General features: G+C 49.7%; 1 protein-coding gene across 1 annotated transcript in view; it reads right to left on the bottom strand.

Moving 5' to 3' along the window:
* SH3PXD2B (SH3 and PX domains 2B) overlaps window positions 1-25,453 on the bottom strand; it is a 100,269-nt gene that overhangs the window by 5,242 nt on the left and 69,574 nt on the right. The window contains exons 7-12 of the mRNA XM_047072920.1: window positions 18,087-18,221; window positions 13,906-14,010; window positions 9,836-9,953; window positions 6,586-6,812; window positions 4,642-4,691; window positions 3,603-3,728 (exon numbers count right to left, since the gene is read on the bottom strand). Coding sequence (XP_046928876.1) covers window positions 3,603-3,728; window positions 4,642-4,691; window positions 6,586-6,812; window positions 9,836-9,953; window positions 13,906-14,010; window positions 18,087-18,221 — 761 coding nt within the window. The remainder of the gene's footprint in view (window positions 1-3,602; window positions 3,729-4,641; window positions 4,692-6,585; window positions 6,813-9,835; window positions 9,954-13,905; window positions 14,011-18,086; window positions 18,222-25,453) is intronic.

Here is a 25,453-nt window from a genome sequence, read left to right as displayed (position 1 = left end):
AGCCAGGCTGGTTGATTCCTCACAGCCCTTCTTGCCATTCTTTTAGGGCAGGCAGAGTAAAGAAGGTGATTGCTCATAAGTGGAAACAGGGAATGTGAGAGCTTGGGTCAGAGAGACCCCACACTATTCAGTGGCTGGCTTGGAAGTCTCCAACCTAGTGCTGGAACTGGTGGGAGCTGACCAGCACTTTGTGTACAAGTCCCCTCTGGACTGTCTGACTGCTGCCTCTTCTTGCACAGCCCAAGGCAAGTACTAACACCATGAGAAGAACGGAAATAAACCAACAGCACTGCAAAGGATATACGGCTGAGAAAAGAGATAATGGACTATAACAGTAGGACCTTAAATTCAACATATTTAACATTCTCAGAGCATGACCGAAGGGCATCAAATTTGCGAAAGAACAGGCTCTGCTGAAACAAGAACAGGCGCCCGGGAAAAAGAATCATTACTGCACTCTCAGAAATGAAAATAATTGTGGAAATAAAACCAGCAACAGACTGAACTGTTAAACAGCAAATGAATGAACTAGAAGATGAGGCACAATGCTGGGGCACCTGGGTGGCTCAGTCGGTTGGGCAACCGACTTTGGCTCAGGTCATGATCTCCCGGTTGATGAGTTCGAGCCCCACATCGGGCTCTGTGCTGACAGCTCAGAGCCTGGAGCCTGCTTCAGATTCTAGGTCTCCTTCTCTCTCTGCCCCACCCCCCCTTGCACTCTGTCTCTCTCTGTCTCTCAAAAATAAATAAACGTTAAAAAAAAAAAAAAAAAAAAGATGAGGCCCAATGCTCCAAGAAGGCAGCACCAAGGGACAAAGATGGAAACGTGAAGAAAAAGTCAGGAGACGTGGAGAACAGGGGCAGAAGGTCACAAAGCTGTTTAATAACTATTCCAGGAGGAAAGAATAAAGAGGGTGAATGGAGGTACTATTTAAAAAAGTAAAAGTGGGGAACTCTCTAGGAAGATCTCGAGGCCTAGATCAAAAAGGCCCACCACAATGCTAAGCAGGTAAAAATAAAGAAAGTCACACCTAGACGCACTTTCGTGAAATCCAAGCATTTTAAAGATAACGAGCTCCTGTGAGAATCAGAGAAATGACAGATTTTGAACGAGAGAATAAGAATTAGGTAGGTAGTAGCTCGTGACCAGCAGCACTAGATGTGAGAAGAGAACAGAGTGATCTATGCAAAGTGCCAAGGGAAGGGAACTTTCAACTTGGATTACAAAACCCAGTCACTGAAGAAGAAAACAACACTCATCTCTCATTATGTCAAGAAAGCATGTACAGAAGTGAGGGGCTTGCTCTCAGCTGAAGACTGAGACATAGGGCCCAGATAAGCCATACAGGGTAGGGAAGGGAAACCAATGTGAATCAGGGGAGGCTTCCTAGAGGATTTAAAGAATGAATTTGATTTTGAGATGCCAAGTTCAGTTCAAAAAATGGCCTTCAGTGCCTTTTGTTTGTTTGTTTACTTATTTATTTTGAGAGAGAGTGAGAGAGAGAGCACAAGGTGGGGAGAAGTAGAGAAAAAGAGGAAGAGAGAGAAAATCCTAAGCAGGCTCCACATGGTCAGCACAGAGCCTGATGCGGGGCTCGAACTCATCAACCTGGAGATCATGACCTGAGCTGAAGTCAGACGTTTAACCGACTGAGTCACCCAGGCCCTGAGTGCCTTCTATGAGAAGGCAGGTGGAGTGCTAGGAGCTGGGTTAAAGCAAGGTCAGTCCTGGCAGAGAGAGTAAGAGAGCTGGAGAAGGGCCAGCTTGACCAGTGGGGTTCACAGAAAAGCTGTGGAAACAGGCTTTGGTCGGAGACACAGCCTGGGGTGTGAAAAGATGCTAGGAAGAAGGCACATGTTTCATGTCGAATCGGATGTATATGTTTTACAGCAGCAAAATGGGGAACTGGGCATAGAATGATCTTTTAGCACAAATCAAGATGCCTTGAGTTCTGTAGATATGAAGTTGGAAAGGCCAGAAAGGCCAAAAAAAAAAAAAAAAAAAAAAAAGGCAAGAGGAACAGCTATGAAGTCTTTTTAGAACTTTGTGGGTATTTCTGCTTTCCCCTTAGTCTGTCTACCTAGACTGGGATTTGCATTTTATAAAATTAGCTGGAGAGACTTTAGCTCTCTGCAGATAGCCCTCCCTCAATGGGCTGAAAGACATTTGGTTGAGGATGACTTTCTGGAGATGCCTGGGAAGAATCGGTGGTGGCGAGGCCCAGGACGCAGCACCTTCGGGGAGCCACCTTCTGCTGAGCTGCCTGGGCAGCTGCCCCAGGGCATGAGGGGAAAGAGAGAGAGAGAGGCAGGAAGTGTCAGAGTGGGAGGGAACCAGCAGGTGGTTTGCAGATCTCTTAGCGAGTGATTCAAGACCCTCAGGGCAACCACACTTGTGCACTGGCTCAACAGTCGTCCATCCACTGCTTATGTCCTTCAATCAGCCAAACGTTCACTTCTAAAGCACCCACTACGGACCAGCCCCAATGCCAGGGCTGCGGGTAAGAATGAAGAAGATACTCCCCGGCCTTCTGAGTGTCAGGCAGGAGGCTAGTGGGGAGACAGATTTTCACTGAATCGATATTTCTTGCAAACCTACCATGTGCCAAGCACTGTGCTAGCTGTAAGGACACAGGAGTGAAAAACAGATAAGGTGCCCGCCCTCCCGACATTCCCAAATGTCCAGCAGATGGCTAACAATAGGAGGTTAACAGTCCTGGCTCAAATCTGGAGACAGACATGGGTTCAAATCCTGCCTCTGCCACCTTTCAGCTGTGTGACTTTGGACAGCACCTTTTTTCCTGAGCCAAAGCTTCCTCATCTGAAAAATGGGGATTGTGAATGGTCCTGCCTCACCAGAGTAAATGATTAAGAGAGAGACTGTGTGTGAAGTGCTGAGCTCAGTGCCTGGCAGCTGACTGCTACAGCATTACTTCCAGGCTCTCCGGGAAATACGGGCAACAGCCTCAAGCTCTGACTCCACGAGGAAAGGAGAAAGAAATGGAAGGAGAGAGAGGATTGATGTTGGCCTTGGTGCAGGAACAGAGCAGACAAGCAAAGGAGTGGGACGAAAAGGAGAGAGAGAAGCAAGAAGGGAAGTAGGTGGTGATAAAAACAGAATACAAGGCAGTCACAAAAGATCACATAGTGTATGATTCCACTTATATGAAATGTTCACGCAGGCACAGCAACAGAGACAGAAAGCAGATTAGTGGCTGCCTAGGGCTGGGGGCAGGGGGGCTGAGAACAGCTGAGGGGAGACAGGGAGTGGCGGCTAATGTATACAGCCTTTCTGTTTTGGGTGATGAGAACGTTCTAACACTGAATGTGGTTGCACAATTCTGTGAATATACTAAAAAACACTGGATTGTATACTTTAAGTCAGTGATGTGTATGGTGTGAATTATGTATCAGTAAAGCTGCCACAAAGAAAGGAGAGAAGGGAGGAAGGGAGGGAGAGAGGAAGGAAGAGAGGGAAGAGGGGAGGAAGGAAAAGAAGAAGGGAGGGAGGGAGGGAGGGTGAGGAGAGAAATGAGAGAAGCAGGAGGTGGTGCCGTGGTTCAAGAATCACAAGTAGGCAAAGGGACGCCAGGTCCACTCACCTCGACCTTCAGACCCGCCTGGAAGCTGATGCCATCAGGGATGGTTGTCTGGAACTCAGCAATAGTGTAATACTCTTCCTCCACTTGGGGTGGAACGGGAGGCTTGGGCAGGTTAAGACCTCGAGGCTGGCACAATTAAACACAGTGTTAAATCCAGGGTAAGTCCATTGCCATTGGCTGAAGGGGGGAGGCGCTAAGGGTCGAGGGCACACAATCACCCTCGAGGGGAGCTGGTGGACCCATTTGGATTCTAAGGGACAAAACACAGAGGACCATCTGTGCAGATCATCTCCTAGATGGTTCACTGGACCATCAGCTTCAGAGTGAGGAGGAGAAACATGGGACATTTACCTACAATCATGAAAATCTGGGGCAGGACAACAGTCTCTGAATTCAAGAGGCAGTGAGGGTTGTGGAAAGAACACGGGCTTGCAGGTCAGACCCATCTGGGTTGGAAGTACTGCTTATGCGTGCTGTGCACCTTTGGACAAATCACTTCCCCTTTTGGAGCCTCAGTTTCATCTCCTGTAGAATGGGGATCTACCTGGTGGGATCACTGTAAGCATTCAATAGGTCCACGTAATGAAGCACCCAGCACACTGCAGGGTGCCCAGCTGGTGCTCAATAAATGCTAGAAGGCTCAATTTTCAAAGTATTGGTTAGAAAAGGTACCTCAAGAATTAAAAACAGAGTCTGAAAGTAAAATACCAGAACGGCACGACAAATACTTATGCCTCATCCCAGCTTTGGTTTCGAGTTACCTTCTCAGAGAAGACTGACCTACAATAAAGCAAAGTGGGCTCAGGAAGCAGAGGGCACATCCTGAGACCTAACCGTGGCAGAGCCATAGGTAACTTGCATCACTCCCAGGGGACCCTAGCCTTTCCCCCTCTGACCAGACCAACACTTGTCTGGTCTGCGACACTTGTCCAGGCAGCTGTGTGGAGAGGCAAGAGAACATCTCTGGAAAGGGCAAGGTGGGAGTGAGGGGCCAGATTCGGATCAGGGCCTGGCTTCCCAGCAGCAAGGGTCCACTTACTATGGTCATATCTCGGCGAGGAGGGGGTCTCTGCCTCATCTTGGGCGATCCTACAAAGAGACGAGAGCTTACTGCACACACATGCAGAATTCTGCAGATGGAATTCTTCAGGGGGACACCAGGCATGCATTCGTGAGCCGCTGTGACCCTTCTTGTGGGAAGAAACAGCCTGACTGAGAAGGGGCCGCTCAGACTTGGCTCGGGACTATGAGGACTGCCCGTGTGCCGGAGCGGCGTGAGGCTCTCCAGACAGGCCCCATGATGTAGGCTTTGGTGGAACACAGGCGTGGTAATGCCTGCCTGCCACCCAGGGGCAGTGGCAGAGATGAAAGGAAAGGGTGCAAACGAGGCCGGGGGCACCTGGTGGCGTGCAACGTTAAACAACACGTAAAGAGAACAAACAAATGTGGGCTGACGACATCAGGGGTTTCTACTCTGGAACTGGGCTGCCCTTGCTCTAGGCTCAGGAGGATGACTGCGTAATGGTCCAGGCTCCTGGCTCAAGGCGGAACATGTGTCATCCCCTGAGCTGGCTCAGCACAGGTCCACACGGAGGGCAAGTCTGGCAGCTGGGATGTGCTAATCTCTTAAATCCCCATCTCCCCCGTTTTCTGTTACAATTAGTTAGCGATGGAGTTTTAGCCAGCCACTAAGCTGCCTATGTAAAGACTGCACTTCCCAGACTCCCTTGCAGCTAGGTATTGCCATGTGACTAAGTTCTGGCCAGGGGGACGTGACAGAGTGGAGAGCATGTAGCTTCTGAGTCAAGTCCTCCACTCCTCCCTGCCTTCTTCACTGGCTGGACTAGTGGGGCACCACCCTGGACCAGCAAGATGAGGGCAACACAAGATAGCGTCTAATAAGACCTTTGACTGCACAGAGCTGCCCCAGCAGCCCTGGACGCAGAGCCGGACAGCTTTGTGAGAAAGAAATGAACATCTAAATGATCTGAGCCCCTGTTACTGGGCGGGGGGGCAGGGGGGGTGTGAGGCAGGGGTAGGGAGAGTTTGCTTGAGCATCGGAACCCATCTCCTAACAAAGACATGGGGGTTCAGATTCTTATTTGCTCAGCGTTAATGGGAATCCTGTGCTCTTGGCCGTGATAGATTAGAATCACAGAAGCCAGGGGCTGGCCAGAACCCCCACCATGGCATGCCAGTGTTGTTTTTTGTTTTTTTTTTTCTGAGACATCAGCTGAGCAGAGAATGGAGAAATTCTTGAGTTTCAAGAATTCACTGACTTTTACGAGTTTGCTGAGCTGCTGTAAACAGTTGGAGAAGTCTAGCTGGGCCAGGGGACTTTCCCAGCAGATGGCTTCCTCCTGCCCTGCACAACTGGGGCAGGGTCACGTGCCTGGGGGTTGGGTCCCATGCTCACTGCAGACAACAATAAGGAACCCATACTCTCAGGTGTGTTGGGAACATTCAATGGAAGCATATATACAGAAGGCTTTGGAAAGTAAGATGCATAAAGAACTGTTGTTCGAATCAACTCAACGCAAGGTCAACAACTTCTGGCTCAGAAATGAGGCCCTAAAGAGAGGGCACAGGTGTTGGGGTCAGGTGGGCCTGGGTTCAAGTCCCGGCCCTACCATTTACTAGCTGGGTGGCCCTGGACAAATCACCTTATCTCTCTGGTTCCTAATCTGTAAAACAAAAGTAATTTAGTCCCTCTGAGATCGTTACAAGGAGCCAATGAGACTAATTGTAAGATTCCTGGTACATAGTAGGGCTTGAGAGATAGAAGCTATCATGATCAGCGCAAGATCGTGGAAAAACCATGGTCTGGAACAAGCTCCCCAGGGTTTCTGGGCCTGTTTTCCTGTCTACAGGATGTTGGGCAGCAGGGCTGTTGTGAGGATGAGGGACACGTGAGGAGCTCCGAGCACGGAGCCTGGCACATAGTAGGTCCTCAGCCCCCGGAGCTCGGTGGGGCGTCACTCACTCTGCTTGATGTCGCTGTCGGGCCCCGGGCGGCCTTCAAACCGGCCGTCCCTCTGGTTGTTGAGCAGCTCTCTCTCCCTGCCCACCGTGCTCTGCTGCCGGGAAACTCCGTCCAGGTCAAGAACGCCGGTGTGGGCGGACGAGCCGGGGCCCAGCTTCGGGGGTGAGGGCTCCCCACTGCTCTTCTTTAGGTAGGAGGCTGGGGCCCAGCCCTCTTTGCCCTGGTACCTGGGAAGAGGAGGGATGCTGGACAGGCTGCTCTGCCAGACGCACAGAAAGAGGCTGTGTTCCTACCACGCACTGCACTTCAAGTCCCAGACGGCAGGAACGATGGGCCAGAGGCTGGCACACCCCTTGCTGACCTCAGCTCGGCATTCAAGGCCTTTCCAACCCACCCTCTGCCTGCCTCCCCAGCCTCATCTCTTAACAGCAACCCCCATGCCCCTCCTACCGCACAAGACTTGCAGTCTCCCAAACGCACCACCATTGTTCACTCCGGCGGCCTCTGCTCTTGGAAACTCTGTGTCGGGAAAGCCCCTTCCCCCTGTCCTTCCTGTTCTTTCTTCCCCAGCTCTGCTTACTGTCATTTCCTTTCTCAAGCCTTCCCTGAGCCTCACAGAGAATGAACCCCTCCCTCCACGGTGACCCAGTGTCTCCCGCACACAACACCACCCTAGCACCTGGGACACACAGTGCACTTGGCTGTGGCGGTTCCGTCTCCCCAGCTAGAACACGAGCTCCTGGGGTACGCTGCACCTGACTGATCTCTGTGTGGCAAGAGCCTTGGTGCCAGGGAGTTGAATAAAGAAATAAAAGGACAAGTGGACAAATTGCCCACGGGCCTGGCAAAGGCGAGCAGCCATAAAGCTCTGCTACACTCACTGTCCCGTTACAGTCATCGCAGAGATGACAACAGTGATAACTGCCACTTAGTGGGCACCTACTGTATGCCAGTCTGTTCTACCCACTTTCCCGCTGTTGACGTACTTCACGCATCCAACCCTGGGAGGCGGCAGAAACGGACTGAGACCTAGGCAGTCGGCACCAGTCTAGTCTCTGCTCCTAACCTGTTTTGCTGCCTCTTCCCAGCAGCCCCAGCTTCTGGCACAAAGCCTGGCACAGCCAGGGCATGGCTCCAGTCACACTGGTTAACATATAGATTAAACATGCATTCAGGGGGCACCTGGGTGGCTCAGTCGGTTAACTGGCAGACTCCTGGTTTTGGCTCAGGTCACGGTCTCAAGTTTTCGTGAGTTTGAGCCCCACGCTGGGCTCTGTGCTGGCAGCATGGAGCCTGAGAGTCTCTCTCTCTCTCTCTCTCTCTCTCTCTCTGCCCTTCCCCCACTCATACTATATCTTTAAAATAAATAAACTTCAAAAATAAAAAATAAAAAAACAACCACCATGCATTCAGCTGGTCACGAGCTGGTTCCACGACTTGCTAAGAGTCAGCTGGTGGTCACTGAACTGCAGAGTGACCGAGACCCTGATGGACAGCTCACTGAATTCCAAAGGATTCAATGAATGCGATCGCTTAATTCTCTGCACAACAGAGCTCAGTTTCATAGCATGAGCTGAGGGGTCAGATTGGACCAGAGGGGTGCTGGAGCCTGCTTGCACCAACTGGTGAGCGTCAACTGTGTTCGTCTCTTCCGAACTCCACATTTAGTGACGTTGCACGGGAGGCTTGGAATCACCCGGTGGGACTATGTACACTTTGGAAAACACCACAACTCAAGGGTAGTTTTCCCTTGAGAACCGGATGTCAACTATTTGCAAGCACCCCGCTGGTCTGGCCCACATAATGCATGCCCACACCTCTGGGGGAGAGTGGAAGAGACCTGAACGGCTGGAGATGATATACGGCAAGGCCAAATCTCTCGTCAAGAATCACTTCAAGAACTAAACAGCACTGTGTTTCAGTGACGACAAAGGTCCTTTATAACTGGAAGCCAATTTACAGGAGACAGAAATCTGCAGGATTTGATGCCTTTCAATCTTAAAATATCTTCTGAGAGGGAGCCAATCTTGTCCTAACTGGAAAATGTCATGCTACCTAGAATCCAGGCCCTCGGCACGAGACAATTCACTGTCTGGGGTCACAAAGCCACAAGCAGAGCAGCGCACGTAGAGGTGAGTGGCTCTGGGGTGAGAAAGGTACAGGTTTAAATCCTGGTTTGTCACTTTCCAGCCTCAGCTGAACCTTCAGATGATGGCATGCGTCGCTGACATCCTACTGCAACCTCAGGAGGGACCCAAGTAAGTCACTCCTTGAATTCCAGAGCCACTAAGTTTTGGGATAATTCGTAATGTAGCTGACACCATATGCACTCAGGATATGTTAGGTGTCACTGTCACTACTCCTGCTTCAAACCTCAGTTCTGTAGACCCCTCCCAGGAAGCCATCCTGCCCCCTGAGCTCAGGAGCTCCTCTTCTGTGCTCCAGAGTCCCCATGCATCACCACCCTGCCAGGGGACTGAGCCTGCCTGCCGTGCCTGCTGGTGTGAATCTCTGTGTCTTTCTCACTGTTGACTCCCCAAGTCCCAGAACGGTGCTTGGCTCAGTACAGATTCTTGGTGTGTGTTTGTTGAGTGAATGAAAGAAATGCCACAGGCTGAACCCCGATGAATGGCCCTAATATCCTGCATCACATTGCTGTATAGACACCAGGTCCCAAGGACTTCTTTTTTTGCCCTGATGTCTTGTTGCCACTGCCTGCCTCCTAAGGTAACCAAGGAGGGGTTCCCAGGACTAACACTGGGGAAGTGGCAGGCAGGCCAGGAGGAGTTGGCACTCATAGGGTTCTGATTGCATCACATAGGCGAAAGAGCTGTGATAAAGAGTTCGAAAGCTGGCCTCCAGCTTATATTACTGAACTCTGAGATGAGGGCAATTTTTGGCTCTAGGATGAGTTGCGGTCCTGTGGTGTTATGCATCCTGTTGGTGTCAGAGCAGGGCTGGAGTGGGAAATCACCCGCACAGGGCAATGCAGCATCTCCTTACGAGAAACACATGGGGGTGGAAACCAGTCTTGCTCAACAGGGTTACCGCTATCTGTGGTTTGGGGCATTTGGAGGTTTTGTCTATTACGGATTTTGAGAGAAGGATTTGGATAGGGAGGGAGTCTAAACGGCACCGAGGAGAAGCATCCTTTTGTGGCTCAGGCCAAAACCTCATCCCATCCATCTGTAATCACTTACAGACCTCTGAGCAGCCAGAGACCATGTGACCACTCAGTTGCAGCAGGTACCTGATCTTCCACCAGCCTTCCAGGTTCTTCTGGATCACCTCCACCACAGCCCCTCGCTCTAGATTCATTTCATCCTGGTCGCGAGCTGTGTACGGGTAGATGACTGTGTACTTCTCCTCTGCAGGGACAAAGGGATGCTGGGTTAAGTCAAAGACAGTGAGAGTCCTGGGATGCTGACGGCCAAGGCTGTGATACATGAGATGCCCTTGCCCACTGAAAGGAAGGATTTCCTCCAGAAATTTCTGGGGACCCCCTAGGCCCTCATTTAGGCCTGGATGACCCTGTGCAAGCAGCAACAGGACACAAGTCAGGTCCCAATCCCTCTGTCCCTCTGAAATCCCTCAGGGTCATGCAGTCATCCTCATCTTCCTCAAGGTCAAAGCTGTGCTTCAAGGTTACTTTCCTTGACCTTGCTTTATGCAGTATTCCAGCTCATGGCAATCTCATCCCCCTTACCCAGGTTTATTTTTTTCCTCATACCAGGAATTACCTTCTAACACACATACAATTTACCTGGTGACTGTGTTTTGTGTCTGTGTTCTCTGCTAGAATACAAGCACCACGAAGGTAGGGATTTGTGTCTGTCTCAGTTATTCCTCTGTCTCTAGCACTGGGCACGGTACTGGCAATACTGTGTAACTATTTAGTACATTAGTCAACGTTTAGTAAATGAATAGTTCCCAAAGGCCTGGTGGGAGCCACCTAGCTCATGCCAGAGGGGGTTAAGTCATCTGTTCAGGGGTAAGCTGGATTTGGCAACAGATGGTTTCAGGCTGAAATCCCTACCAAGGAGGGCACAGCTAGCAATTTTCTTTTTTCCTTTAATTTTTAAAAGCAATTGTCATTACCTAGTGGGTAACTGATCTTCATTTTTCATTAATTATTTTCAAGCCGCTGGATCCAACCACGCCTGAAGCTTCAATTTTATTTTTAATATTTTGTTTTTTTAATTGAGATATTAATTGACATTTAACACTGTATTCGTTTTAAGCGTGTCACATGATAATTTTATGCACACACATGACCGCACGCGTGCACACACACGTGTGCACAGTGAAATCACTGCCTGCTTCAACTTTCGTTAATGTGACTGGGGTGCCTTCCACCTCACTCTCAGTGGTGCCTCACTCTTCCCCTCAAAGCCATGGGACTATTTCTCAGGCTCTGCTTGGAGGACTGCTCACTGTCACAAGCTGGCAGGGCCCTCCGGAGAACAAGAGAATAGCTCCCGTGCTCAACACTGTCAGCAGGGACTTCTGAGACAGAACAGATGAGTGTCCCCAGGGACCCTGAAGAGGACACGGAAGGGCTTTCCTATTTAGCTTACATTCCGGCCCCCAGGGAGTGACCGAGACAGCTGTGGGCTGGTGTTGATGGCCAGCATGTTGGGGCCGACTCTCTTCTCTTTGGGAAAACACCACAAGCTGTCTGTGGCCTGCCCAGCTGGTGTCGAGGGAGGTGGAAAACACAGAGGGAGTTTATTTATTTATTGATCTAGCCCACTGACCTGCTCTGTGGGGGCTGAGCTGACTCAAGTTGCAGATATCCTGCGTACAGCAGAGTCAGCTGCTCCCCTCACTCATGGTAGCTGCAGGGTGGGTGCGGGTGCTGTGAGGGGTGCAGGGGGTAATTCAAACCCGTAGATGCAGAGAAGTTCTCTCTGGTTGGGTGGGAAGGGTTGCTGCTTCAGTCCTAGACTAAATGCTGTCAGTCCTATGGGCCCTGGACTCCTGGGGGCCCACCCCTCACCTGAATTACACAGGGAGATTCTCTGGCACCCGGAGGCGCTCTCTGGGCTCCATGAAACACTTAGTGATCCTGAACAAACCTTACGGTGGGAAACCTTGCAGACTGCATGGCAGGTGCCCGCTGACACTGCATGCTTAGCGTCCGTCTGCCCTTCCTCTGTCGCCACTACCAGCCTCCATCCACATGGTTTGGGTAAGGCTGACCTCACCACTGCCTTGGAGGGACTGGGAGGGTGCAGGACCCCAGCCTGGCCAAAGTGCTGTCTTCCCCTGGCCACTGTGATTGGTTCAGGGATAGCATGTGGGTCGGTCAGAACCAGTCCTAAGACTTGTGTTGAAGGAGAAGCACTTTCTTTGGTAGGTATCTCTGAAAGGTGCCTGGAATCGCTGTCATGAGAAAATGGTGTCGGCAAGGTAGACAGCAGAGCAGAGGGGAGGAGAGTTAAGTCCCAGGTCCCCATAATGTTTTCAAGCCCCTGGATCCAGCCATGCTTGAAGCTAGTCCTTCCCCAGACTTTTCAGTGTCGAGCTGATACATTTCCCTTTTGGCCTAGGACAGTTTGATGTGGGTTTCTTCCCCTTGTGATGTGTCTGATAAAAGAAACAGGTCACTGGCTCAGCATTATAGAGGCCCCAGGCATTATTTTTCAACCTGGTAAACTTTAGAGCCCCAGGCCGAGAAATACTGCCCAAACCTACATACCAACACACACAGAACAGGCAAGGTCACTGTTTCTCACATGCAACAGGCATGGGCAGTCCCCGAGCAGGAAGACGCATGCAGATGCAGGGACCCAGCTCCAAACACCGAACAGGGAAGAAAACCCCAAGGTAGGCACCTTGACGCCAGCTGATGGCATACAAGTCCCCCAGGGTCCGGCGGCGGCCCACAGGCCGGGGCAAAGACCAGTACCTCCATGAGACTGGACAGGCAGCATGTAGAGGTGAAGGGCAGAAGGCAGAGGTGAGAAGAAAGCACTCCCAGTGTCTGGAGGCAAAGGGGACGCTGAGCGTGCGTTCCCGTTTAGGAGGAATTATTTCTGAGCCTACGCCAAGCCCCAGGTATCTTAAAAGGACCGACTTCCTGAGTATTAACCTTGAACTCGGGTGCAGAGGCCACCAGTAGATATAATTCTATTCCTAGCGTGACTTATAAAGAGGCACTAAAAGAAGCCCTTGTGTCAAGGGAGAAGAAAAATGTGCAAACTTAGGAAAATGTGGGATCTCTCCACCTTTTAGCTGTGTGACCCCAAGCAAGTGTCTCTACCTTTCTGAGCCTGTCTCCTCATCTATCAGATGGAGTTAACAATCAGTCTCTTACAGCGGGGTGCCCACAATGGTCATCATCAACTGCCTAAGGGAGCTACAGCTCTCATGCAGAACATCACAACCCCTGAATCTGAGTGGATTCTTTGAGTTGGCCCAGCCCCTCAGAGCTTGGGGGCCCCACAAAACCACCAGTAAAACGACATACGTTTTCGATGAGGGGTGCTGGCTGTAATAAAACTAAACGCAAACCCACATATACATTTTTTATTAACCTTTCAGCATAGAGTTATCCCCCTTTTGTCACCCTCTTTTCTGATAAACACAAAAAGTGGTTTTGTGCTTTCCCCCGAACAGTCAGCTAAAAGCCCAAATAGTCACCCCTGGGTAAGGCATAGTTATTTAATAACTGTTCCTAGTTATTTATTGTCTCCGGTTCTTTGCCAAATGCTTTGCATGTGGAATCTCCTTTAATTAAGAAAAAAAATCTCATGGTACAGACATCATCATTTCCATTTTTAGAGGAGGAGGCTGAGGTGGAGAGAGGTTAAGGTGCTGGCCCAACTCAGCTAACTCACATTCAGGTCTGACTCTAAAACCCTTCGATTTATTAGCTAAGATGGACTCCTACTCTAGTCTCAGGAATGCTTCTAGTGGGGAAAACAGAGTCAGCTGGGCGTTAGCATTTTTGGCATTGTAGGAACCACCCTTCAGGACACCTGTAGGGTAAGTTCTCCAGGAAACGGAAGTGTGCGTGGAGAGGGTCAGGCCTAATGCTGACACCCAGACTGGTCACTGAGAAAGCACACGTTGATACTTTCAGATGTCTTGCGAATGAGCTGGAAGGAGCCCAGCATCTTGGCCGTCAGAATGGTTCGAGTGAGGAATAGTGAGGTGCTGGGGTGATCAGGCTGGGGCCCTCCTGGGGGTCCCATGGAAGTATTAGGTCCCCAGCTCTGGCTAGCCTCACCTGGGTTGGCTCCCAAAGGCCCCTAAGGGTGGGCTTGCTGTTAGCCCCAACCCCACGGCAAGTGCAAGGCTCCAACTCCTTCCTACCTTCTTCAGGCTGTAGTGAAAACTCATCCTGCATACCATCCTGCCCTTCCAGGCAGGTTGCGGGGACCCAGCCTTGCTCTTCAGCCGTGCTGACAAACCACCAACCTGGAAAATGAGAGTGCAGACTGATGTTAGTTGGGTCAGATGTGAAGCTTGGGGGTCAGAGTATAATAATATGTTCAGCCACTATGAGTCCATGCTTAGGGTAAGGCAAAAAAGTTGCCATTTTATCATGGAACACAACTACCCATGTTAGCTGCCTGCTACCTGCTAAGAATAGCCTAAGAAGAAACCCACTTCTGGGGCGCCTGGGTGGTTAAGCATCGGACTTCAGCTCAGGTCATGATCTCACAGTTTGTGAGTTTGAGCCCCATATCGGGCTCACTGCTGGCAGCACAGAGCCTGCTTTGGATCCTCTGTCCCCCTCCCTCTGTGGCTGCCCCCCTTCTCTCTCTCTCTCTCACACACACACACACTCTCTCTCTCTCAAAAATAAATAAACATTAAAAAAAAAAAAAAAAAAGAAGGGGCACCTAGGTGGCTGAGTTGGTTAAACGTCTGACTCTTGGTTTCGGCTCAGGTCATAATCTCATGGTTTTTTGAGTTTGAGCCCCACATTGGGCTATGTGCTGACAGTGTGGAGCCTGCTTGGGATTCTCTGTCTCCCTCTCTCTCTGCCCTTCCCCTGCTCACGCTGTCTTTGTCTCTCTCAAAATAAATAAATAAACTTAAAAAGAAAGAAAGAAAGAAAGAAAGAAAGAGAGAGAGAAAGAAAGAAAGAAAGAAAGAACCCACTTCTGAGCTAGGACAGGGGAGAGAAAGGTCATCCTGAATGGTGAGAGTAAAGAATGTAGCTATCTTCGCTAAGGTATGCAAGGCACTAACCATTTTACTTACACTGTTTTATATAATCTTCAGATTATCATCCCCATTGCACAGATGAGGAAACTGAGGCTCCAAGAAGTCAGTACGCTTGTCCAAGTTCACATGGCTCAGGGCAAAGCTGCTATGTGCACCCAGGGCTAAGAGATACTGAAGCCACTGCCCTGATGACTTATCTGAGACACTGAGTTTGCATTTGCTCGTGTCAAAGTAAATCTGGCTGCAGTGTAACTGAGAGGCCTCTCACCCAGACTCAGGTCCTCCTCCTTTCGAGAAGGGCTTGTACCCTGTGGCAGGCAGAACAGTGACTGGCCAAAGATGTCTGTGCCCTCATCCTGGGAACCTGTGCCTATGTTACGGAACTAAGGTTGCAGGTGGTGGGATCAAGGTTGCAAAGCAGCTGAACTACAAATAGGGGGTTATCTGGGGTTATCAGGGTGGGCCCCATGCATTACAGAGGAGGCAGAAGAAGAGTCAGGGAGGTGTGGCTGTGGAGGAAAGACAAGAGAGGCACAGTACTGCTGGCTCTGAGGACTGGGGAGGGACCATGAGCCAAGGGATGGGGTGGCCTCTAGAAACTGACTGGAAAAGGCAGAGAAGCAAATCCTATCCAGAACCTGCAGACGGGAACTCAGCCCTGCCAACGCCTTGATGTTAGCCCAGTGGGACCCAATTTGGACTTGAGACCTACAGAACTGTAAGATAAATAATTTACGTGGTTCGAGGCCACTAAGTTTGTGGTATTTCGTCACAATGGCAACCGGAAATTAACACAGGGCCCAACAGGCTCTGCACAGTATAATGGAAAAACAGGATCTGCTCCCCAAGATCACATACCTCCAAGCCCTGGAGACCCCAAAAAAGAAGAGAAGGAAGGGGCAGCCTACTGAGTAGCCTTTCTGGTTTTACAGGGAGGCCTTTGCTTTTGACCTCCCTGACTTGGAAGTCACCTACTTTACTCGGCTGGACACTCCTTTTGCAATACAAGTTTTGGTGGCTGTGTGTGTGTGTGTGTGTGTGTGTGTGTGTGTGCGCGCGAGTGAATGGGGTGGATAAGTCTGTGGAAAACCAGAAATTAGAAGATACATCGTATGTCTTCCTAAGAACTCGTATCTGCCGGTATTTGTGTGGGGGTTCAGGAAACTCACTATATAACGACAATAACGTGTGCCAGACTGTCGCAGTGCTTGACATCTGACTGGCGGGATCCTCACAATAGCCCTACGAGCTGCCTACTATTACTGCCCCATTCTACAGATGAGGAAGCCGAGGCTCAGAGAGAGGCAGTGACTTGACTAAGGTCACAAAGAAAGTGGCAGAGCCAGGATTCATTCCTAGGCTGTCCTAGCCTCACAGTCTCAGCTCTTAACTCTGCACCAATGCCTCATGCGTTGCTAGAGGGAGAGTAAATTGCCATGACCAGTTTGGAGGCAATTTGGCAGGATCTTGAAATTCAAAATATGTGTACCTACGGTCCAGTAGTTCTATGTCTCATTGTCTAACCTAAAGAAACACGCACCAGTGTGCACAGATATTCTATTCATGGTAGAGAAAAATATGGCTTATGTAGATCAACAGTAGGCAGATGTTAAGGGAATAAAAGCTGAATGTTGACTAAAAAGCATGTTGCAGATCAAAATGATCAAAAGGTACAGAATGATAACACTGGGGTTAAACTATAAAGTTATATCAACACACACAAAATGTGTGTGTGTGCATATGATTACGTATCTATGTATGGGCACACATGTAGACATACAGTTCACACACATACACACATGCACAAAGACACATATATATACATACGTATATGTACGTGTATACAGTTATCAAGAAGGATTCAGAGTGAACCGTTAGAGGGTCTATTTGGGGTTTTGAAAGGGGACTAATGTTGAAGCTAGTGGAAAAAGCAGATTTTAACTTTATGGTTGTTCTAAGAAGAATGTGTCCAGTATTACTTGGCTGGTAAAATACAATTAAAAATAAATGTTGCCAGTTTTTTGGCCCCAGGAAGATTTCATTGTCTGCCTCCTTTTCCCTGCCGCCTTCTGGACACACGAGGCTTATCCTCAACACCCCATCCTGGCTTCTACTCTCCTCCCAGCCGCGGAGTCTTCCCGACTTCACGCAAGCGGGCTGCCCAGAGGGGTGGGGGCTGCCTTCCTTAGTCCCTGCGGAGCACATATTCATTCCCAGGAATCAGAAAGTCACGTGCCCTTGGGGCCAGCTGGAATTGGTTTGGAATTCCAGCTCAGTAACCTGTCATGAGATCTGGGGTGAGTGACCACGTCACTTAGCGTCTTGTTTCTTTGGCTGTGATGCAGGGATGGTAGTTGCTATATTGAGTAATTAACGAGTTTGGTTGGCTAATGCAGATCTCATGACTGTGGTAACATGATTCAGATGCTGCTGCAGACACAGCTTTCCCTCTGTTTGTTGGCCGTTTGCTGGTCCTTAACTGGTCAATGGGGTGTCACAAAGACGGGCCTGCCAATCATATTATTAGGCAAGGTCACATTTTAGCCACAACAAAGCGGGTGGGTTTATGCCACTTTTTCCTGGAGAGGAGCTGCTCATTCCCTACTCCTTGCCCTTTTCTTTCGATAGTGCTGATGGCTACTCTGTGGCTAAGGAAGGCAACCTGGAGGGAAACCCACATCCTTGAGTACCTATTGTGTGCCAGGCACACTCTAGGCACTATCTCATTTGATCCTTATAATAGCTCTTTGAAGTAGCAGCGTTTTCTATTTTGCATATTTTGCATACGAGAGCATTGATGGACTGAGAGGAGCAGCAAGCTGGACTGCGGTGAGGTGCAGAGTTCAGGCTCAGTGTCGGATCATACCACATTCCGTCCCAGACCTGGCCAGTGTACATGACCAGTGGCCCCCGTGATGCCAGGTGGGCCGAAGAGTCAGGTGGCGTGTCCGTTCCCACCAGAGCCCACAGCTGGCGGAGCCTTCGTGAAGACTCCCACGGTAATCAAAGGCAATGTTCCAGTGGAATGCTGGACTCCGTGTCTCTAAGTGGCTTTGAAACCAGAAGACCCGTTCACGAAATGTGACCCTCAGAATAAATCGGTCACAACGGACCCAACAGGATGCTGGCGAGTTGTGACCAAGGGGGATATCTGAGCACCGTGATCAAACAGAGGCAGCTTTCTAAGAGGTTGTCAGCTGGATCTGTGGAAACGGCCCAGCTCAGATCAGCGATTGCTGTTTCTGTGTTTCTAAACATCTCCTGTCCTAGGGGCTCGGGGACAGTGTAGGGCCGGGAGGGAGATGGTTTAGTTCCCCTACCTGACTCGTTCTTCTCGATGATGTCCACCACCTGCCCCACGCTGAGGCTGATCTCCGAGCTCTCCTGCTTCTGGTAGTCTGCCACCACCACATACTGCTCCAGGACCATGGGGTCCACTGAGGTCAGGTCACCCCCTGTGGATACAAAACCCACATGCAGCCACTGCCCACACGTGAAGGAGCGAGAGCCAGGGGAGAAGGGTGGGTCAGGAGAACATTCCAAAGAGAGAAAGAAGCTATCATAGGACTTACCTTGAGGGTCACCTCATCCATTCCTTCCTGCATAATTTGCTCGTGCAACCACCAAAATTTACCAAATACCTATTCTATGCAGACACTGTGCAAGGCACTGGGGATTCAGAGTTGGTCAAGATATGGTACCTGCCTTGAAGAAGCAGACAGCCTGATGGGAAAGTGCATTCATGCATACCAATCCTTCCTTCCATCCATTTATCCGTCCATCCACCCGCCCATCCAAAATCATTCATCTCGTAATTCAGGAAGTCACCAGTGATGTTCCAGACCCTCTATTAGGTGCTGGGGGTACTAAAGTGAATGAAACAGACATGACTCCCAGTCTCAAGTAAGTTAACCTAGTTGGGGCACATAAACAAATATACATCATGACAAGTATACAGGATAATAGAAGTATTAATTTTTGATAGCTACATTGCTGGAAACAACCAGGAAGCTGGACCAAGACTGGGAAAGGGGATGCCACATTCAATGGGTGGTGAACAAGACCTCCCTAAGACAGGGGCATGAACAGGAGACATGAGAGGATGGGGAAAGAACGGTGCAGGCAGACTCTCGGATGGGAAAGGGCCCAGAGCCTTCTAGGAACTGGGAGGAGGGCAGGGGACTGAAGTCCAGTAAGTGAGGACAGCGGTCCCGTATGAAGACACACAGGCAGGCAAGGGCCAGAGCAGGCAGATAAGAAGTTTGGATTTTTTTCACCCTCAAGTAGAAAGCCAGGAGAGGACTTGAAGAAAGGAATGACAAGTACAGATTTACATCTTTAGAAAGATAATTCTGGCTGCCACACGGAGCCCGGAAAGAAAGCAGGAGACCAGACGGAGACCAGCTGTCAGGCAGGAGACGGCGGTGGCTTTGGACCATGGCAGTGGCAGTGGGAGAGAAGGGTGTGGACAGGTGCGCCAGGAGAGGCAGTTTCCACAGGACGCGGTGGATGGTGCCCTCTGGAGTTGTGTGGTCCTGGTTAAGCAGTAAATCACACCTGCCTAACAAAAGAAAAGATATTGCAGACTATGGCTGATGTAAAGGGAAATCTGCATTCAGAGACTCCAAAGAGAAGGGAATGGCTCTCTTAGAGCAGCAGACGGAATGCGGTGGGAGGGCAGCCTGACATTTCTGGCCACAGGGTCTTCATTTTCTGCAAGTCCTGATTCACAGCATTTCCTCCTATCGTTTCCATAAACAACTGAAATAGCCAGGGAATCCCACCTCTCTGTGTCCAAGCACACCCGGTAACGGAGTGGTGTGCGAGCGCCAGGCCACCCTGAGCCCGTTTTGTGCATCTCTTCCCAGCTCTGTTGGGTGGCGCCTTGCTGGTAGCTTGAAATTGGCCACCGTGGGAGTATTTACACCATGGATATTGGCAAATGCTACAAAGCAGGGCTTTCGATCAGAAAGCTGGTTGTGAAGTATTTACCAGCATGCCAGTGCCCTCCAGCCTCCGGCATCCAGAAAGAGCACAAAAGCCCTTTGTCAGCACCATGCGCTCTGAATTTTTGATGTGGGAAGCCAGAATAGGGCATTGTAGCAGGGTGAAGCGTTACTGCCTCTTGGCTCTGTGACTGAGGCCAGTGCCTCTTCCCAGCTGAGGCTGATGGAGGGAAACAGGAGTGGGAGGGTCCCAGGGCCACCCTGGGTAGAGAAAGCACGGGAACAGAGAAAGAGCAGAGGAGAGAGAGGGAGATGTAGGCCGAAGGTTCGGGAGCAGGTCTGGAGGGAAGCAGCCCCACGCGAATGCCCATCACATCACACGTAAACTGTATGGCTGCACACCATACATAAACTATGTCAACACAACCACCTGGAAGGTGGCTACTACCTTGTTTTACAGACACGAAAAGAGAGGCCCTGAGATATCAAGTGACTTCCCTCGGGTCCCACAGCTGGATGGTGACAAAGCCAGACTTGAATCAGGTCCACCTGGCTCAAAGGCTCCCAGTGTGGGGGTAGGTGAGGAAAGAAAAGACGCTAGGGAAGGAAGTGTGGTCTGAGGCCCGCTTGCTTTCCTTCCCTGTGGGTTCCCATGAGCACCTGTGAGCACCCCCAGGGACCAGTAAGGCCAAGTTTTATTTCCTTGTGTCTCTCAGGGGTATCTTCTCTCCTCCAGCACCTCTCCTGAGGCTGGCCTGCGGGGCTGACTTCCTCATTGCCTTGAGCACAACAGTCCGCCCCAGCCAGCCCAGCCGGGCTTTCAGTCGCCTTCGAGCAAGCTGGTTATTGCCCCTCCCGCTGCCCCCACTAGATAATAAGCTCTGGACAGCGGAAGTCTTGATGGTGTCCTGAACCACCTGGCACTGGGCCCAAAAAGATCCTACCACGTGAGTGAATGGAGGTAGATTCTGGCTTGCTGGAGGCTCCTGGCCATTGAGAGCTGGGGACAATTTCCCCAGGGAATGCAAGAGGTAGAGACTCCAGAGTCTAGAGTTTTTACCCCGGGATATAGCCTGCCTTGGGGATCACAATCCCAGGAATGCAGCTACTCTTCTGATTTGGCCCTCTGGTGGGCTGTATCCAGGCCAACTGTGTTTCTCTGTGCCTTAACTTGAGAGAAAGAACTGGAGAAGACAGGAGAAAAGTATCCACTTCACAGTTAGGTTGGAACTTGTGCCCACTGCTCAGGTGCCCAGGGTCTTCCGGGCAGGAAGTCAGGGGGCTGGTGGAGTCACAGTGCGGCTGTACTCATGCCTGGGGGTTCTCTGCTGCCACCTGGAGGCAGGTCGGGATTCTTTGTCACAGAGCCACAGGTTTGATGAGGGTGGACCTTTTTAGCGCTTCGTCACCTGACTTTACTCACATCCTCTGCACCAGGGACTGAGTGAGGCTTCTTTGGGATGGTGGTGGTGGTGGGTGGGGGGAGGAGGGAAACGACACTTATAACTGGTCTCTATCCTGCCCCTCCGGTCTGTCCTCCATATTGCAGAGTGCTTGCTTCAAAAATGCTACTCTGGTCATGCCTCTCCCTGCTCAGCACCTGCTGTGGCTCCCCAATGCCCTCAGGTTCTCTACAATCTGGACTCTGCTGGCCTTTATGGCCGTGTCTTTTGGCTCCCTCATCCCTGGTGTACCTAGAAAACATAGGCTGTTTTCAGGATGCCTTTTCCTCTCCTCTGCATTCACGTGGGAACCACCTATTCTTAGCCTAACTCGTCTCTTGCCCCAGCCTTGACTGCTACGATTTGCTCTGGACACAGCAGCTATAGTGATCCTTTCAAAAGATGTGTAAGATCATGTTCCCCAAAGGTCAAGACCCTACAGTGGCTCTGCCTCACTCAGGAAAAGCCCGGTGGCCCATGGGGTCCTGCCTGATCTCTCTGACCATGTCTTCTTCACTGTCCCCAATATGGCATAGGAAATTGCATGGTTCAGCGTCCTGCTCAAGTGGTATCTCATCAACGGAACCTTCTCTTGACCACCCTGCGCTGCCTCACCTAATTTTATTTTGCCATAGAGTTTAAAAAAAAAAAAAAACCACAGAGTCTGTGTAGTCACTAGTTTTCCTGTCTGTTTTCCCACTCTAGAACATAAGCCCCATGAGTGCAGGCTCTTGTTTAGTGTTGGACTCCCTGCCTAAAGGCTCACAGGCCCATGTGGTCTGCTTTGGTGCAAAGGGAATTTGGAAAGTTGTCCTATTTTTATAGGGTTGTAAAGGAGAAGGAGAGGAAGAGGAAAAATTATTATTATTGACAGAACCTGTATGTGGCCTGCAAACCCTAAAATATTTGCTTTCTGGCCCTTCAGAGAAAAAGTTTGCCAACATCTGGCCTAGAATGTGAAGGGCACCTACTAGGCTCAATGAACATCTGAAGGAAAAAAAAAGAATATTCTAAAACTCACCCTTGGCAGACTTCCTTCCTCAGAAAGAAATTAAAATGTCTTCCTTTGCCATACCTACAACATTTCATTTTCTTTATCCACCTATTCGTTCTACCAGACTGTAAGAAGGCTTCCCACATTTGGTTTACCTTTGCATTCCCTGGGGGCCTAGACCACTGTCAGGTACACAGTAGGTGCTTAGTAAACATTTAATCAACAACTGCGTCTGTCCTGTTCACTCGCCACTTAGCACAGACACTCAACGGATTTTTGTGGACTGAATCGACAAATGATGAAGGGAAACTTCTAGAAACTCTTTGCTTTGCATGGCGCCAAGCCTCCTCCTGTGTTGAGAGTTACAGAAGGCACCTGTCCATCTTATGGGCGACCAAAGACTGTTCCTTCTTGCCTACAAGTAGGGATAGAGCTTCGACTAAGTCAGGGTCCAGTTAAGTATGATTGCTCTGTCCAAAAAGTTAATTGTTGCCACCCAGTTTTAACAACTGATGGTGGTACAGGTTTATATATACAGGTTTATATAGTTTTCAGGAATCTGATCAATGGAGTGATCTATTCATTTCTGCACCAACTCTCCCAACCATGCTGCCAAGGGGATTTGGGAGAACCAACAGCAGTGACAGAATCAGAAAATCACGGGACTCACTGCAAACAAGACACAAATCCAGGAAGTGAGGAGGTCAGGGAGCAAGGGTTAGGACTCTGGGATGGCCATGAGCAGATCTGGTACTGGCACAGGGCTCAGGGCTGGCACTTCCTCCAAGACTCGCTCAGGGGCCACGTCTCTGTCTTACAACTCCTTCTTCTTCTACGACAGCAGCTTTTATACCGAAGTACCCTGCCATTAAGTGGTTCAGAAAAAAGTGCATGGGGCTGCCTTTCCAACAGTTCTTTTGCCTTCATTTTACCCAGAGCACTCAACTTACGAAAACCTCATTGGTTTGACTACCAGAATTCTCACACTAGGCTTCAGGCCACACTAGGCTTCAGGCTTTAGGTGGACACCTACCGGTGGACAGTGATATTGCACCCAAGCTCTAGAATGCATGTAATAGCAATACCTCAAGTTGATGCAGGTAGGTAAGTACTAGGAGCTACAAGTTTGAAATCAAAGTGTTCCTAGGTAAGCAGTGTCATTCTTGTGGTCCAGCAGGAATAAGAGAAGGAAAAGGTCAGCATAAAGGAGGAGATTCGACAGCAGAAGGGTGATTTTGACATTGAGGAAGTGCTATAAAATATTCTCAAGAGGTACAGTGCCTAATCTACCACAGAATTTCCTAGTTGGGATGTTTTGATTCATGATGACATGTTTTGAATTTTATTAAAAAAATTTTTAATGTTTATTTTTGAGAGAAACAGTGAGCAGGGGAGGGGCAGAGAGAGAGGGAGACACAGAATCTGAAGCAGGCTCCAGGCTCTGAGCTGTCAGCACAGAGACCAATGTCAGGGTCAAACTCATGGACCGCAAGATCATGACCTGAGGTGGAGGTGTATGCTTAACCGACTGAGCCACCCAGGTGCCCTGACTTGTTTTGAATTTTAAAGATAACTGCCATGGACTGAATTCTGTCCCTCTAAAATTCATATACTGAAACTTTAACTCCCATGGGATGGCATCTGGAGGTGGGGCCTTTGGGAGGTAATTAGGTTTCAATGAGGTCATGAGGGTGGGGCCCCCAGGATGGGGCTAGTGCCCTTACTAGAAGAGACACCAGAGGGCTCGCTCTTGCTCTCTCTCTGCCATGGGAGGACACAGAGAGAAGGCAGCAGCCTAGAAGCCAGGAAAAGGGCTCTTGCCAGAACCTGATAATGCCGGCACCTTGATCTCAGACTTCCAGTCTCCATACTTGGAAAGAAATAAGCTTCTGTCGTTTAAGCCACTCAGTCAATAGTTTTTTTGTTATGGCAAAATATAGTGAGCAATGATAAAGTGGGATTTTCTTTCCAGAAATTGACCATACTGCCAGTCTTACTGGAAGAGCCAGTAAATCAAGAGTATACTTCAATAAGTAAAGGGTAGAAAAATCAAGAAGAAAGACACTCCTTAAATAATCAGATGACCTCTTAAATTTTGGTGGGAGGATTTTTTTCTTGCAAGATGAGCAGAAGTTGAGACCACATTAGCCAAAGTCTGCTGGCAAATTCTGGAGACAGGTGAGCTTTCTTCAATTCAGAGTACCAGCACAGAAATCTCTGGGTTTGGGCTGTCGACCTTAAATCCCTTTCACACTCAATCAAGAAGGCCATTACTAACACAGAGGAAGAGTTCAAAGGTCAGATAAAAAAATAAGGTTCATCTCCGCATGGGTCCTTAGTCTGAAAAGAAAAATGTTATTTTCCATCCAGCTGAACTATAAATAAATCCACCCCTCCATCATTGCAGGTGAATGATGTAATAGTCATCACCACAAATTAGAGCTTCTTCTCTCTTTTCCAGACCAGTCCCCTCATCAAGCCTGTTCCGACCGGACACTTTGGTTTTTGCAAACTAGAGCTGTCTCTTTCCTCTCTTCCTTCAGCCATTCCCTCCAGGAAAGTCTCTGCACACTCAAAGCCAGAAACTCTTGTGATCAGCCCAAGAGTTCCTCTTCTCCTCTCTGTTCTTTTCTAAGAAACGTATCATTATCCTCAGAGCCCAAGGGCCGTGCACAGCTTGAACAGGATGCCATGGCTCTGGCCAGTACTTATTAAACGCAAAGTGCAGCTCTAAACAGACTGGTTGGGGAAAGGCGGGCGTTCGTTCCAGACACGAGACCTTGAGGCAGAGACCTAGCTCCTCTCTACTTTCCCTTGCAAGCACAGCTTGGGCCCTGTAAAGCTGACCACAGGCCCTGTACCCAGGGGGCAGTAAAGGGACCAGGGCTACTGAATTTGGAATTTCTACTGATGCTGGACAGGGACATCCATGTGCTTTGAATTAATGGCAGCACTATAAAGACGGCAGCAAACACGTATCACTTAAAATGTGCCAGGCACTGGTCTGAGTGCTTTATACATATTACTATAAATCCTACAATAACCCTCCAAGATGGATTACTATTATTATCCCCCATTTTACAGATGAGGAAATGGAGGGCCACGAGAGGAGGCAGGCATCCTTTTTTACTTCTGGGATCTCTGCTTGGCCCTTCTCTCCCCACAGCATTATCAATGCCCTCAAACTTCCTGGAGTCCTAGATACATAAAAGAACTTGGAATTCTGGAAGCTCTGAGGACCATGCTGGCTCCAGGTGTGGTGGTGTGCGTAGGGGACTCTGCAGATACGGGGAGGGGGGGCAGAT

This window comes from Lynx rufus, unplaced genomic scaffold (assembly GCF_022079265.1).
Source record: "Lynx rufus isolate CCGP_SWC_20201006 ecotype Redwood Valley unplaced genomic scaffold, mLynRuf1.p SCAF_1, whole genome shotgun sequence".
In the NCBI taxonomy this organism is placed as follows: domain Eukaryota; kingdom Metazoa; phylum Chordata; class Mammalia; order Carnivora; family Felidae; genus Lynx; species Lynx rufus.
This window is presented reverse-complemented; position numbering and strand designations above follow the sequence as displayed.